The sequence below is a fragment of the Gossypium hirsutum genome, chromosome A13, assembly GCF_007990345.1.
Source record: "Gossypium hirsutum isolate 1008001.06 chromosome A13, Gossypium_hirsutum_v2.1, whole genome shotgun sequence".
NCBI lineage: Eukaryota > Viridiplantae > Streptophyta > Magnoliopsida > Malvales > Malvaceae > Gossypium > Gossypium hirsutum.
Window position 1 is genome coordinate 86600938 of NC_053436.1, and position 14330 is coordinate 86615267.

At 34.7% G+C, this 14330-nt stretch overlaps 1 protein-coding gene across 5 annotated transcripts; it reads right to left on the minus strand.

The window, feature by feature from the left end:
• Nucleotides 1–1018: 1018 nt before the first annotated feature.
• Nucleotides 1019–14072, minus strand: LOC107895100 (DEAD-box ATP-dependent RNA helicase FANCM). 5 transcript variants are annotated; one of them, XM_016820327.2, is made up of 23 exons: nucleotides 13866–14072; nucleotides 13481–13766; nucleotides 12006–12149; nucleotides 10805–10887; nucleotides 10579–10693; nucleotides 10327–10418; nucleotides 10148–10202; nucleotides 9948–10069; nucleotides 9754–9867; nucleotides 8946–9139; nucleotides 8275–8405; nucleotides 6769–6829; nucleotides 6607–6677; nucleotides 5996–6045; nucleotides 5753–5918; nucleotides 4930–5057; nucleotides 4503–4838; nucleotides 4354–4420; nucleotides 3458–4039; nucleotides 2902–3372; nucleotides 2671–2722; nucleotides 2274–2420; nucleotides 1019–1818 (listed from the first exon to the last, which is right to left on the minus strand). In XM_016820327.2, the coding sequence occupies exons 1-23, from the start codon at nucleotides 13923–13925 to the stop codon at nucleotides 1230–1232; spliced, it is 4116 nt and encodes a 1371-aa protein (XP_016675816.2). In that variant the 5' UTR covers nucleotides 13926–14072; the 3' UTR covers nucleotides 1019–1229. The 5 variants fall into 5 exon arrangements, with proteins under 5 accessions (XP_016675816.2, XP_040942009.1, XP_040942011.1 ...); XM_041086075.1 differs by having other exon boundaries at nucleotides 13481–13763; nucleotides 13866–14069; XM_041086077.1 differs by lacking the exon at nucleotides 13866–14072 and having other exon boundaries at nucleotides 10579–10671; nucleotides 12006–12154; nucleotides 13481–13679.
• Nucleotides 14073–14330: the final 258 nt, after the last annotated feature.

The following is a 14330-nucleotide window of genomic DNA, read 5'->3' on the forward strand; positions in this document are numbered from 1 at the left end:
GTCTTGTAGGTATGTATGTATTTATGTTTTATATTAGTAGTATTATCCAAGTTCCTATACTATTGTTTTCATGGTATTTAGAACTTTAAATCACAATTTCCTGCTTGGTTGCAGCTTCAGTTGGATTATCATTTCTCCAATTCACAAACATGAATTGTATGAGAAACCTCATTATCACAGGGCTATCACTTTTCCTTGGAATTTCCATCCCTCAATTCTTTAATGAATATTGGAATCTCAAGCACCGAGGTCTCGTTCACACAAATGCCGGATGGGTAAGCCTTGTTCCGAAACCAAATAGAATCAGTTTGACATTGTAGGTAAGGTATGTAAAATCCTAATGACAGGCAAGTGTTGGTACTGATTAATTAAAATAAGCAAACCAAGAAATGAAATCCAAATTTAAAAGACAACTTCAAAGAGTTTAATAAACAAGTCCAAGAGCCCATCTTCTTTGCATTTCTCGACAAGATTGAAGACACCACTCGCTTCGCTTGAATCAATCAGCCTTCTCTTCAAGAACCCTCCATTACCATTACTCCCCTATCTACTTTTACACTCAAACTTGGATTCATCCACAAGTTGTTTTATTTATTCTTGTTTTTATTCTGTGTTTATTTTTAAAACTTCTCAATTGCATCCATTTGCTCCGTTGATTTTTACTTGTTTTAAACTACTTTCAAGAGACTTCTGATTAGTTTTAAATTAGAATTATGTAAAGTTAAACCTTTTTTTCCCGATTTGTTTTTCTTTCTAGCTTATAACAAATTTTCCTATTCCAAAAACAATTTTATTTCACTCTAGATTTATATTCCATATTGACGTTCCCCGAGAAAATTGTTTTTTTCTTGTTTTTTAAATGGAAACCATTTAACGCAAAGCTAGAATAAAATGGAAACCATTTTACCCATAGCTAGAAAAAATAGTTCAAATTTAATTCATTTGATGATAAAGTTAACATTGTATCGCAAATAAATCATGTTATTATTGGTTCTAATTAGTTTCTTTGTGGAACAAATTTAATACAAAGGCCATATATATCATTATCTATACATAATAAATACATTCCTTGTCCCCATTGAACAAATATAGAACTCTGTACAAACTATAATACAAAAGATTACATTGTTTACACTTAGCACAAACATTCCACCTCAGCTTCCAATATTATTCCTGAACCAAAATATAATATTATCATACAAATTAACTGGTTAAATATTTTGGTTCAATTACCATATCCCTAGATCAAATGATGGAGAACCTTGATGCCCACCATTCTGCAGGTTTGGTTGAGCATTTATCTCTTGCTTCTCCATTGATGGCTTGGACTTGTTCTTGAGAAGCATGGTGGCTTGCGCCTCCACGGCATCAAGATCTAGACTTGCATAAAATTGATCATCATCATCATAATCATCAAAGTCATTATCATTCCCAGTGACATTGTTCACTTGAGGCATCTGAGAAGCATTACTTAACTCTTTGCCTCCAACCTCAGATTGGAATTCTTGCTCCAAGTTAATTGCAGGAATAGACTCCAACTGGAAGAAACTCAACTTTCGCTTTCTGCTTTGCAGAGTCTGATTTTCTACTTCTGAATCATAAGATCTGCGCGGCATGGATACTGAGGAGATCCTCTCTTCCATATTCTTTGCTGCAGTCTGATTTATGGACTCGGGCTGAGGTAACAGGAGAGAATACAATGTCTTGTCTGACGAACACCCACTTCCGGGATCTTTGCTTGTGGAAGCTACGCAGTCAGGACTGAAAGCAGAACAAGTCATTTGCTCCACCATTGGTGATTGGGTTAGCAAAGAACGCCTACAATAACAGAGTAATTAGTTCATTAAGGCCTGACCTTGGCAAAAACCCAAACAATGAATACAAGAGGAATAAAAGGAGATGACCTTTTAAAGGGTATTACAAATTTATGGATAGATTTCTAATGTTCTTACAAGTGAAAATAAATACTGGATTCGTGATTGGGAAACTAGCTAACAATGTAGAGTAGGAAAGAAAATCATAATATTTGTTTGAAGAAAAAACTAAAGAAATCACCTTCAACCTGGTGTCAACTTTAAACAATATTGGTGGCTTGTTTTCTACATCTATTCGGATCTAATGCCAGTTTCTATTATCTCATTTCAGTTCATATAGCTAATAATTTTCTCTAATAATGTATAAAAGATGCAGATTTAGGCCTTCATCTGACTGTAGCAACCTGATGGGGAGTTTAAGATGATTGCAGAAATAACTAGAAGGAAAATGTGAGCAACCTGTAAACTGCCATCATATCAACTCTACCAGATTCAATCAGGGTACTGCCTGCCGTAAGGTTTATCCTGTCATCGATGAAACTATCATCATATGAATCACTCTCATCATCAGTTTCTTCAGTAGAGACTTCAGCTTCTGTCGACACCCTGAGGCAAAGATTAATAGATATATGAAATACTAATTAACCAACCATAATGTGAGACATATAATATGCCCACTCAAGTAGCTTTCTGTTATGGAACTTAATTGTCATCTTTTATCAATTGGAATTCCGTAGTATAATAATGTGACAGAACAAATTAATGCATGGAAGCCTTTTCTTTGGTGGGTCAATAATTAGCAACTGTTCCCCTCTTTTTTCCTAGATAATAAAAAACAGGGGAGAAAGGCACTTACTCAGCTTCCTCATCAATGAACGTTCTGACATCATTCCCTGGCTTCTTTTTGCCTGAAAACAACAATATGAAACAGGCCTGATCAACAACCCGTATACAAGTTCTTTTTCTTGGCATTCTGTAACTTGCTTGAAAGCATAAGATAAAACTACAATCTGGGGAAAAGCAGAAGTCAAAACTGAAAAATCCCCTCACTGGAAATAACAAACATGTCATGTACGACATGAGTTACCTCTACCAGACTTTGTTTGAGTAGGATTGGCACCAGATAATGATTTGGCATGGTTTGCTAGAGAGACAAGAGAATTTTCCTTCATGATTTTTGAGCTCCTATCCTTTCCACAATTCCCAACTTTGCGCAACCTTTTAAACACCCGTACTGGCTCAACTGTCTCTGCTTTTTCTCCAGAACTTAAGTGCCAACTTTTACTACCACAGCTGTTTGTAAGGTTTACCAAGGGACTTTTCATTTCCACCACAAGTGGAGAAATAGGGCTACATCTTGTACTAGAAACAGGGTTCATCTTAGGTATCATTTCATCTTTCATGATTGAGACTTTTCTTCCATGGGAGCTATTTTCCTGATTGCCCCCATCACTTTCCACTGGACTTGAAGATCTCAAAATCAGTTCAGTGCACAACTTGGGAGATGATGCTTGGTCTGGAATAAAGGACTCATTTCTTCTTTCATGCTTTAAAAGCCCTGCAAAATCCATGTTTATCAAGCTAGAATTAGTGGCTCTTTCTCTACAAATTTCAGAGTATATTAGCCTGTAAGGACTACTGACCACTATCAGCTATAGGAGACTCTGGAACAACTCCTGATTTGATCAAATTAGTTAGACGGGGACTAAGTTCAGTATCTCTGAGATCAATATTAGCTTCATCAGCCATTTCACAAGTACCATCTGGAGTCTCAGGAATCTTTTCGACTTCATTTAGCATTTTCTCTTTCTCGAAATCAGTTTCACAAAATCTAGGTGTTGATAAAGTATCAAGTTCTATACTTTTTTCCAGACACACAGTAATGTTTTGAACAGCTTCAGTTTGCATGATTTCATCTAAAGTCTTCACACTCCTAGCCTCTTGCTTCAAAGAATTTAGCAACTCATTTGTAATTTTACTGGCATGCTTAGAATGCATTACATCTTCCCGATAAAGCGAAGGAACAGATAAAATTAGGACCTTTCCACAAGCATCAACAGATACAAAATCAGAATCAAATACGAAGGAATGTGCTTGGGGACTTCCGCATCCAGAATCTCTACCATGCTTCTCCTTCGTTCTTGAAGTCCTCAAAGGTGATTCTGCAGAATCCGTTAGTCCTAACTGAAAATTGGCAGCTTGACAATTATCCAAAGCTGGAAAATCTGGAATAATGGTTAACCGTAAAACTTTAGCTGATGAAATTATTGATAACTGACAAGCAACCAACATGTAAGGAAAAAAGAAAAGGTTGATTGATATTAATACCAAGAAGTTATCTAAATGACAACTGGTTGGAAATATAGTCCATTATCATCTGGACGTTCTAACTATAGAATCAAATATGGAGGAAGACTATATGGGTTTTAACCTTGATTTGTCATTTATGGCCTTTACATGAAAAATGGTAGATGATATTACCTAAATTCTAACAGACAAATTTGTCAAGAAAGCCTTTCAAGCTGCGAGATGATATTACCTTTGGTAGGACTGTCATGTTGCTCAACAATGCCAGCTACAGAGTGATCAGCTGAAGAGACTTCATCCTGAATCCATTAGATAAATATATAAGCAAGATTGAAGTAAATTGAAATGAAAACATTTTCAGAACAAAGTTCAAGTGTGAACCTCAACAAAGAAATTCCCATTGCCTCCTGGAAAGGTTAAGCCATGCAAATGTTGCATGGAATCGATCAGCATCACTGTTCTGCAAGAATGCATTACTTTACATACTTTGGAGGGAAATGCTTGGAAGCTAGGGAAGGCAATAAGAGAAGGTCTCCAAGTGCTCTCACTGGTAGGATGGAAATACTTGGCAATTAAATCAGTCTCTGCAACAGTTAGTTTTTCTCTAAAAGGAGGTGTCTCCATAACATGATCATCTTTCAATTTCTTTCCACGAGGAACAAATTGTTCAATTGAGAGCTCTACAAATTGGACTTCTGGTTTGAAAATGTGAGGAATCTAGAGATGGAAGGTAAAAGTATAAAAGGGTCATAAGATAACAGTTGGAGCAACAAGAAAACATGACCAACTGACTTTAGATAGATCTCACCATCCTCGGACTGGAATGGAAACTGAAGCTATTCATTCCACCATTTCGCATATGCTTATTTAGAGACCGGCTGCTGGCTTGCTTTCGCATGTAACCCTTCAACTCTGACCCTTGACAAGCTAGAACTAGTGTGATTTGTAAGGAAACACCTGAATTATAAGCATTCACATTCTCATATTGGGGACACTAGCGGGGGAGGATTAGAGCCATAAAATCGCAAAGTAGAAAGAGTTTTTTTTGCTGCACCATGAAAACCAAATGGCAGTAGGTTGATGAACCCAAATTTAGTATAAGACCACAAGAAACCCAGTATTTTAAGAGATATGGAATAACACCACTTAACACTTCCCCTCACGTGTAGCTCAAGGGCCTACATGTGGACAACCTCCCCAAGGGTCGTCAAACTCACTTGGGTTAGGCAAGAAGAACAACATAACAGAACTTGTGCTCTAATATCATATTAAGCATCCTACCCAAAACCAATTAATAATAGATGGAATGTCTCAACTTTTATATAAGACCACAGAAAACTCAATGCTTACAAGTTCTGGGATAATAGTACTTAACATTTCCCCTCAGATATAACTCACAGGGCCTACACATAAACAACCTCACCAAGAGTTATGTTAAGCATAATTAGACCTAGGCTCTGATATTATGTTAAGCATCCAACCTAAACCAATTGGCAATAGGCAAAATAAAAGTGCCTAACTTCAATATAAGACTATAAGAAACCCAATACCAAACAAATGTGAGATAACACTGCTTAACACTCATAAACCACCCACTTTTTTAACATGCATCATAAAACAAAAAAGGATATCAACTCGTCCATCATGCTTCCTTCCAGTTCTCCCCATCCGTTGTATCATCCTCAAAGGTGAAACATTTGCATCAAAACATATTACAAGATCGACTTCCATGATATCCAGGCCTTCTTCACCAATTGATGTGGCAACAATAACATTGTAGCCACCAGCTCGAAATTTCTGTCATCGAACATGATAAGCCAATTAATCTAAATGAGAAAAACAGCCAAAAGAATTACTAAAGCTAACATAATTACCTCCAGAACTGCCTGTTGAACTTTTTGAGACTGGCCTTTCAACGCTTTCCCTGTAAAAAGACTATGGTTAGCATCTAGTTTGAACTTTAGGGTGTCCAACATAAAACCAATATTACACTTGAAGATATTACACATTGATTCAATGAACACTGAATGACTTGAATTTAATGTTGAAACAAACCTCAAAACTATCAAAAACCATTTAACATCGATTCAACCATTACATAAAAAATTTTGCACCCTGCACTAAATGCTTCCAGTGATTCTAAAATGTAGGATTTATACTTAAACAATAAGCATACTCAACTCAAGAATGTTAACAGAACAAAAAAACCTGAGCTTAGGCTAGCAACAAATAACGTCGGCCATGATATACGACATCCAACATAGAACAATTTGCAGCAAGTGGAGAGAATGAGTTTAATATTAGGCTGAAACAAACCTCAAAATTAACCAATACCATTTAACATGGATTCAAGCATTACATAAAAAAAATTGCATCTTGTGCTAAATGCTTCCAATGCTTCTTGAAATGTTAAATTTATACTTAAACAATAATGTTTCTTGTGGATAAGCATATTCAATTGGAAAAGGTTAACAGAACAGCAAACCTGAGCTTTGACCAATAAATTCAGTTGCTTTGACTAAATCTCGAATACTTTCTAATGCATTCATTATGTCCCTGAAAGCAATTTTAGTTAATATCAAGGAATGGTAAGATATTCGACATTGAAAGTGTCACAAACAAGAAGAATATGAAAATTGTTTTCCACCTAACACTTCCTCTAAAATTTGAGAAGATAATCACCCTGGAGTTTTGTGGATCCCTTGTTTCTGTAACATATACAGTAAAATATATAATAATAATTAAAAGAGAGAGGGAGAGAGAGAACTTAAATTCTGTGCTAGAAATATGATTAAAAAGCTTCAGACAAAAAAAAAATTTATGGACCAAATATAGGTGATAAATCTCATCCACATGCAAAAGTCAATTTATACAATCAACAGTAAAATCTTCAAAAACCCTAACCATTATAGTAGAAGGGATATAGGAGGCTGAATGCTTTAGTACATATTTCTCCATTCTGAAATTCCTAATAGGGTAACTATCAAATGGCAAAGCTAATTATAAAGCTACTTGAGACAGGAATCAACCAAAAAGTGCTAGATTTCCCTTATCATGACAAGTTGATCTGGTAGTTGCTAGCAAGACTGAGAACTAATGACTTTAAACTAGGTGCTTAGTAATTCTATATTCTTAAAGCTAGAATATGCTCTTTGCAACAAATGCAAGAACTATGGACTGAAAAGAAAATACAAGATCTGACCTTCAAAATCACAAGTTTAACAGCCTATAGTTTCTTACCAGTCATGGGAGACAAAATTTGTTTCTTTCTCGTATATGCAATTTCAGTATTAGCAATTCAGATTTATAGTTTCTGCACATCTACATCATAGGGCTAAGTTTAGATTATCCTAAAACTTCGAATTTGTTTTCAGAGTCCAAGATGGTTATTCACTTGTCTGCCACTTGGTTTCCAATCCAGAATCTTCATCTTTGTAGGTTAAAAGCAGTCTACGATCTCTGTTTGTCTTAATTTTCTTGATATAAAAAAGAAAAAAAATATGCCTATTTAGGTTTATGGACTGGAGGCACAGATGCCTGGCACTCCTCTCCATTGACTTGTGTCTCTTGCTATGGTGTTCCTGGTTAACCTTAGTGGCAGAAGGACAGAGCCCAAAAGATTCTTTCTAATTTGGTGCTGTTGAAAAATTTCTGGAAAACTTATCCTTAGATCCCATTACCCTCCTTTAGCTATAATCTCAATTCAATTTAACTCTGATTTATACCTATCATAAATACCTAGATAATACTAGCCAACCATAAACCAAAAGCAGGCAGACTTCTAATGACTGGCCTACCTAAACCTTTCACCTCCTTTTCTACTGCTCATTTCCTATCACATAGTTGAGATAACAAAAAATAAAATATTTATGAGAACCATCAAGTATCAAAATGAGTCAAAGCTTAAGTATTTATGATCAATTTGACAAGTATAAAAGATCTTACAAGTCTTGCAAGCCACAACAAACTACAATTTGTTTTGCAAAGCTTCACTATATATAAAAGACTAACTATGTATATAAAAGGACTCCAAATTATCAGTCATTCAAAATTCTAGTTTCCAGCATCCCAGTCTTAGTAGCTTCTATTCAGAAGGAGAGGCAGATAAAAACCACCACATGCAGGATTATTATTTAAATTGAACATGACATACGGAAATGGTTAATCAATACTTCTAACAGTTTCGACAATTTTGGACTTGGTGCACCATGAGACAAACTCCGTTGCATTAAAAGCTTTGCATTCATTAGATCTTCATTTTTAATCATCAGTCTTGAAAAGGGCCTGCAACAATCAATTCTGAACATCTTAAAACTTTGAAGACATTCAGGTTAACAAAAAAAATAGTGGACATAATAGTAGATTCAATCATATATCACATGTGCTTGTGGTTGTCTATTCGCACCCACTCATCTGTGCCTCCATGGTTCAACTCCAATAGCAATTAGCAGAAATATAACAAATCACCATTAGATTTCTGCTATTTACCGGTCACTAATGTTGTTTCTGATTCAATTTATAAGAATAAATAAAAGATACACTAAAAGGTTAATTCTTAAAATACAGTTCATATCATCTGCCTGCAACTCCTACATACCTGTAGTTATCTTAAAAAGATTACAAACACTAATCAGAAAGTAATTTTTGTTTCAAAAAGAAACAGATGACACTCATTTAGTATCGAATACTAGTTTTTCCCAACTTCAGAAGCATTTTACTAAATAGAATACAGTATAAAAACTTCAAGACTGATCCCCTGTGGCTATGAGTAAAATATGCACAATAATTCTTCACATTGTGAAACAAAAGTGGTCAAACACATACCCTTGTCGCAACTTTTCCTCCAGCATCTCATATGCTGGTCTTATTCCATGGCTTGAAAGTAGCTTCCTAATGTGGTAAAGTGTAATAAGAACTGCAAAATATGCTTCAACTTCTCCATGCTTAACGTGTGGAAGATCTAAGGGAGGAGCTTGACGAAATTTATCCCTTGAACTAAGTAAATCGACCGGGCTTAACTATCAAATGGAAATGGAAATGTAAGTAAGAACAACAGGACCACCCCACTGTGGTAATTGAAAATCAGAGTCATTTCAATGTAACTTTGAAGTTTATAAATTACAACCATATAAGGTTCAAAAAATCAACCTCGTTTTTCTAGCATTTCTGAGAATTAATTAATAGATATAGACAATGAGCTTTTAAATTTAGGAAACAATAGAAATTGCAGAAAATTCTCAAAATTATATCCGAGCAATGCAATAAAAAGAATCCAACCATATTCTTGTAATACTCAAGTCCTAGAAAGATACTTTCAGCTCTGAGAACCATAGATGTTTTAAGAAATTATTTAGCATCAACTATTTTGCCTTGCTTCGTCTCCAATTTGTTTCTTAAGAAATGCTACCACATAAAGTGAATAATGAACTTTTTTATATTAGATTAAATTTTCATAGCAATGCAGTTATTGCCTTTTTTTCCCAATTTAGCAGCACGCTGAAAGATTCTGAAGTTCTAACAGGCAACAAGTACACCCATGAAAAGGCTTAGACTTAAAAGCTGAATAAGCTAAGATGCAGAAATGATGAATTTTCAGAAAGAACCAAGAATTATAACATATGTAGAACCATACAGTCTGATAGTCCCTGTTCTGAATAAGTCCATTTGCATGAAGCTTGGCCACATAAGGACGAATTATTTCTAACAATTTATTATTCACATCAGAAGCATCTTGCCCCAGTGGAACCTGGAAATATTGCAAGGAATATGTTACTTTTATTAGAAATAACAAACAACAAATTTCAAAAGAGAAAAACTTGTGGATACCTCAATCAATTCTATCTTTCTATTGTGAACATATGGACTAACATCATGGTCATGTTCATTGCGATACTCAAGGGTTGATATATATAAGTTGTCAATTATTTGCTGGATAGCAGGCTGCTTTGCTGAATAATGGCAACCAATGTAAGCATTAAGGTTACATGACAATTTCAAAACACAATGAGATCACAATTGTAACTTACATCCTGGTGTTGCAGTCAAAGCTAATATTCTCAGCTGCACTGGCATTGACATTAACTACAAATTTAGGGTAACACTAGCACCTTCAATAACTCGTTCTATAAATGTTGCCGCCAACAGCATGCTCAAAATAAAAGGGAAAAATAAAAGTTTGAAAGACTAAAAGAAATGTGGAAACTACCTCGCGAACTGCCACACAGTAGGAATAATTTCCCATTGCTCGATGAGCCTCATCAATTACCAAACACACAAGGTACTTTGACAAACATGTGCCTGCAACAAGTTATTTGATGAGAAAAATCCAGCAAAAGAACATATCAGAAAGACCTTAAGCAGAATGGTAGAAGTAAAAAAAAAAAAAAATCATAAGTCAGCCAGTCAGTTATCTTCCATCCATCAATAACATGCAGTGAAAATTACTTTAGAGAATCACCAGATTGAATGTCTTTCTCCAAAACTTGTGGGGTAACAAAGAAAACTCTTTTAGTCTTCCAAAAGTTTGCTCTTTTTGATGGACATATCTGACCTGTCATATCAATTGTCCATTCCTGCATCAGATTGATCCAAATCTTCTCAAAACATGTAATAATTGTGAAACTGCAAAAGAAAAAAAGACAAATTCCTTGCATTCATAAGGGAGAAAAGAAATGTTGTCTTACTTGTGGAATTCCAACAATATTGTGGCATGCCTCTATTTGCTGCATGACAAGTGGTCGAGAAGGAGCAGCAAAGACTATCTTCCCTGTCAAAGAAAATAGAATAGCCATCATAGTTCAAGGACATATCAACTTACATTTTGTAAAACTAATTGAATCAAAATTATACATTCTAAAGAGTAAAGACAAATAAACATTAAGGCAATAACTATTTAAATAGTCAGAAAATACTATACATTAGATAATATATAGGAAATAGGAACCTAAATTTCTAATTTAACTAGTTATCCATTCTTAACTATCATTAAAATGGAACATCAACCATATAGTGATGAAGCAAAAAAAATAAAAATTGAAAAAAAGATGAATTTACTTTTGCATTGTAAAAAGGGATCGAGAAAACAAATAATTCACAAGCCCATACTAGACCAGAGAAAATTTTGTACTAGAAATGTGTCTACAGCTATCAGAAGCCAGTTACATGTAAAACCGCCAACAGTTGTGCATGAAAAATAAGAAAGGAGAGCCAACCAAACATTGGGAACCTCTACTGTTCTTTTTATGAGAATTTATAAGAAATAAGAATATAAAAACCTAATGACATAGGAGCTACTACTATTATGTTATTTTATTATTTCAGTCTTCTTTGTTAATTGGTAGACAAAAGGATAGATGGCTAGGATTATAAATGATCTTACTCCTTTTTTCAGCCTTAATTCTATTCATTTACTGTAGTTTTTCTCTAAACCACACTAGCTTGGTATCAGAGCCAACTTGATCCTATGATTTGTAGTAGGTTTTGCTTTTAAGCATGGTTGGACATGAGAAAGCTACAAGAAGAAACCCAAAAAGAAAAAAGAATATGTTGGGATGCAATGTGCAATTGAAATTCTCATATGCAATTTATGCTAGACCACAAAAAGGACAAATTTGAGCCCAGATGGAGATTTCAAGAGGTACCCACAACCAGTTTGACATAGAAGAAGTGAAAGAGAAAAAAACAAAATTGGCTACAATGCAATGTGCTATTGAAGAATTCATACAACATCCAATAACACATTTTGCAACAGACAAGGAGCTTGTTACTCCATTTATATAAGAGATAGATATCAGCCTCAAAAATTATTCAACCACTAAAGCATAAATGAATCATGAAAGATTTGAGTAATAGAGCTATAGGAATGCTCATGAAAAAAACTTTTACCTTCAGGAAACCATCTGAAATAGTTATAAATTATAACTGCGGCAATAAGTGTTTTTCCAAGGCCTGTTGGCAATGCCACCAACGTATTTGAAAATAGTGCTGTCTTGGTTATGGCAAATTGATAGTCACGAAGAGGGACATTAACTGCACTAACAATAAAGGAGAGATGGTAGCTTAGAATTCTTAGTGAATGCTAAAAAACAGAGTCTTGAAAGACACTTCAAAATTAGGCCATTTAGAAAATCAAAAATATCTTCAAAAAAGGGAAGTAGAAAAATACTTTAAATTTTGTTTTTTTTTTTTCAAATTATTAGTGATTAAAAGATATACACTATCCTGTTTCTGCTAAAGCTTTCTAGTTGATCAAACAGAACGGAGGATTGATGTAAATATAAAAAAAAAAAACATTCTTCATGAAGAGGAAAACCTTATTCAGTTCAACACACAAACGAAACTTGGTCCTTTCCAACAAAGTTTGAAGTGCCTCTTAAAGGACCATGGGAAGCATAACAACTAGAAAATTTAAGAAGTAATGCAACAATAAAGGAAAAACAAAGAAAAATTTTCTATTGTCTGTACCCTTTTTCTAGCAACAAAGTAACTGGCATTGCTAACATCAACCTACCTATTTGACCAAATAGTAAATGAGAAAAAAATGGGCAATTACTATTTTTTATGTTTCCTAAAAGTGACTTACAATTGAATATGACTCGTAGGAGTTGTACCATACATGAAGCAGTACCAAAGCATAGAAAATATAGTACGCAGATACTTGGGTATTGATTACTGGAGTCCGAGTTTTGGAGTTTGGAATGCTCCTCATTATATACTTGTTATTTCAACACTATCATTAATTCAGCAAACAGGACACAATCCACTAGGACCATTATAGCAATACTGAATTAATAATAGTTAGACGTAGATCAGTCTATAAAGAAATCTTATAAATTGCTTCAGCAATCAGTACTGATGAATATGAATTTCTTTTGTGCAAAAGAGTTGACAAGTCACCACATATCCCCCTATGCGATTGCAAGTGCACCAACATCAAACTAACATATGTAGTAATACATAGTAGATTTAAGGAATTGATACTAAAAGTGAAAATATTTACCCAAAAAATTGGAAACAGGGGGGAAAAAGTATGCTAGCCAAGTTACTTCATCGAGATGCAATAAAATGGTTCATATTTTAGTAGATTCCTGACTAGCGATACTTTCTAAAGCACCAAAGAAATATATACATTATATTTATATATACATAGGTGTACCATATGTAAGTAACTATTGATAAAAACTGTCTAATCTGATACCTAGTTTACCAATTGGTTCAGCAACAACCACCCAAAAGAATCAAAATTTGGTTGTCAAAAGACCCAGTTACCCAACACACACATAAAAAAACAATAGAGCAAGGAAGGAAACAAGCGTGTTACGGAAGCTGCAACGGGGGGGAGGGAAGAAATAAATAAAAACCTGGGTAGATCCAAGTTTTAGCTGCCTCAGCATCAATCTGAACGAATGACACCTCATCAGCCTCAGCCTCAGCCTCAGCCTCAGCCTCAACATCAACCATCCGATGATTATCAGGAGGCCGGGGTCCCAGCTTCCCAATAAATCTGTCGAGCGTAGATTGCCTTGAAGAGTTTTTCTTAGAAATATGGGGTAAAGGAGGATAAGCAGCAAAATGGGAAGAAGAAGAAGAATTTCTGGTTTCACATGCCTTGTCAATTTCTCTAACCGCTGCTTCCCAATCAAACTCCTAAGTTAAAAATTAAAACAAATCAATACCCACTAAAATGAAATAAACAAAAATTACTAATACAACTGCAAGACTGAAAGAGAGTAACAATTAGATTACGTCTTGGCCGTCGCCGTCGCCGTCGTCATCGATGATATGGAGAGGAATGTTTGAAGCCATTGCCACTACAATGAGAAATCAGAAATCAAAAAGAAGATGAAGAAGAGTTCGGTTTCGGCTTTGGGGGCAAAACTTTGAAGGGCTTTACGGGTTTCGCCCGAACAGAAGAAGCTCTGCACACGCTACAGTCTCTTGGCCCGACCCATTTGCTCACGCCTCTGTACCTTTAAACAAATAATAATAAACTAAGGTAAAGCACATCCAATGTGACTTTAAAATATGGCTGTTCTAATTTTGATTTTTATTTTTTTATTAATTTAATCACTTTAATTAAAATAATTGCTTGAATTAATCATTATTGTTAAATTTTCTATTAATCTATTAATAAATTTTTGACCTAATATTTTTTTTTAACCAAAACTACAAATATTTCTATAATTAACTCAAAACGAAAATAATTGTATA

Bases quoted from the DNA above. Each gene is read 5' to 3' on its own strand.
- LOC107895100 (XM_016820327.2), bottom strand. From the start codon at position 13,925: ATGGCTTCAAACATTCCTCTCCATATCATCGATGACGACGGCGACGGC. The intron at 10,694-10,804 runs GTAAGACAACAT...AATCTGATGCAG, and splicing joins ATATTGTTGGAATTCCACAA to GAATGGACAATTGATATGAC. The intron at 4,040-4,353 runs GTAATATCATCT...CCATTATTCCAG, and splicing joins ACATGACAGTCCTACCAAAG to ATTTTCCAGCTTTGGATAAT.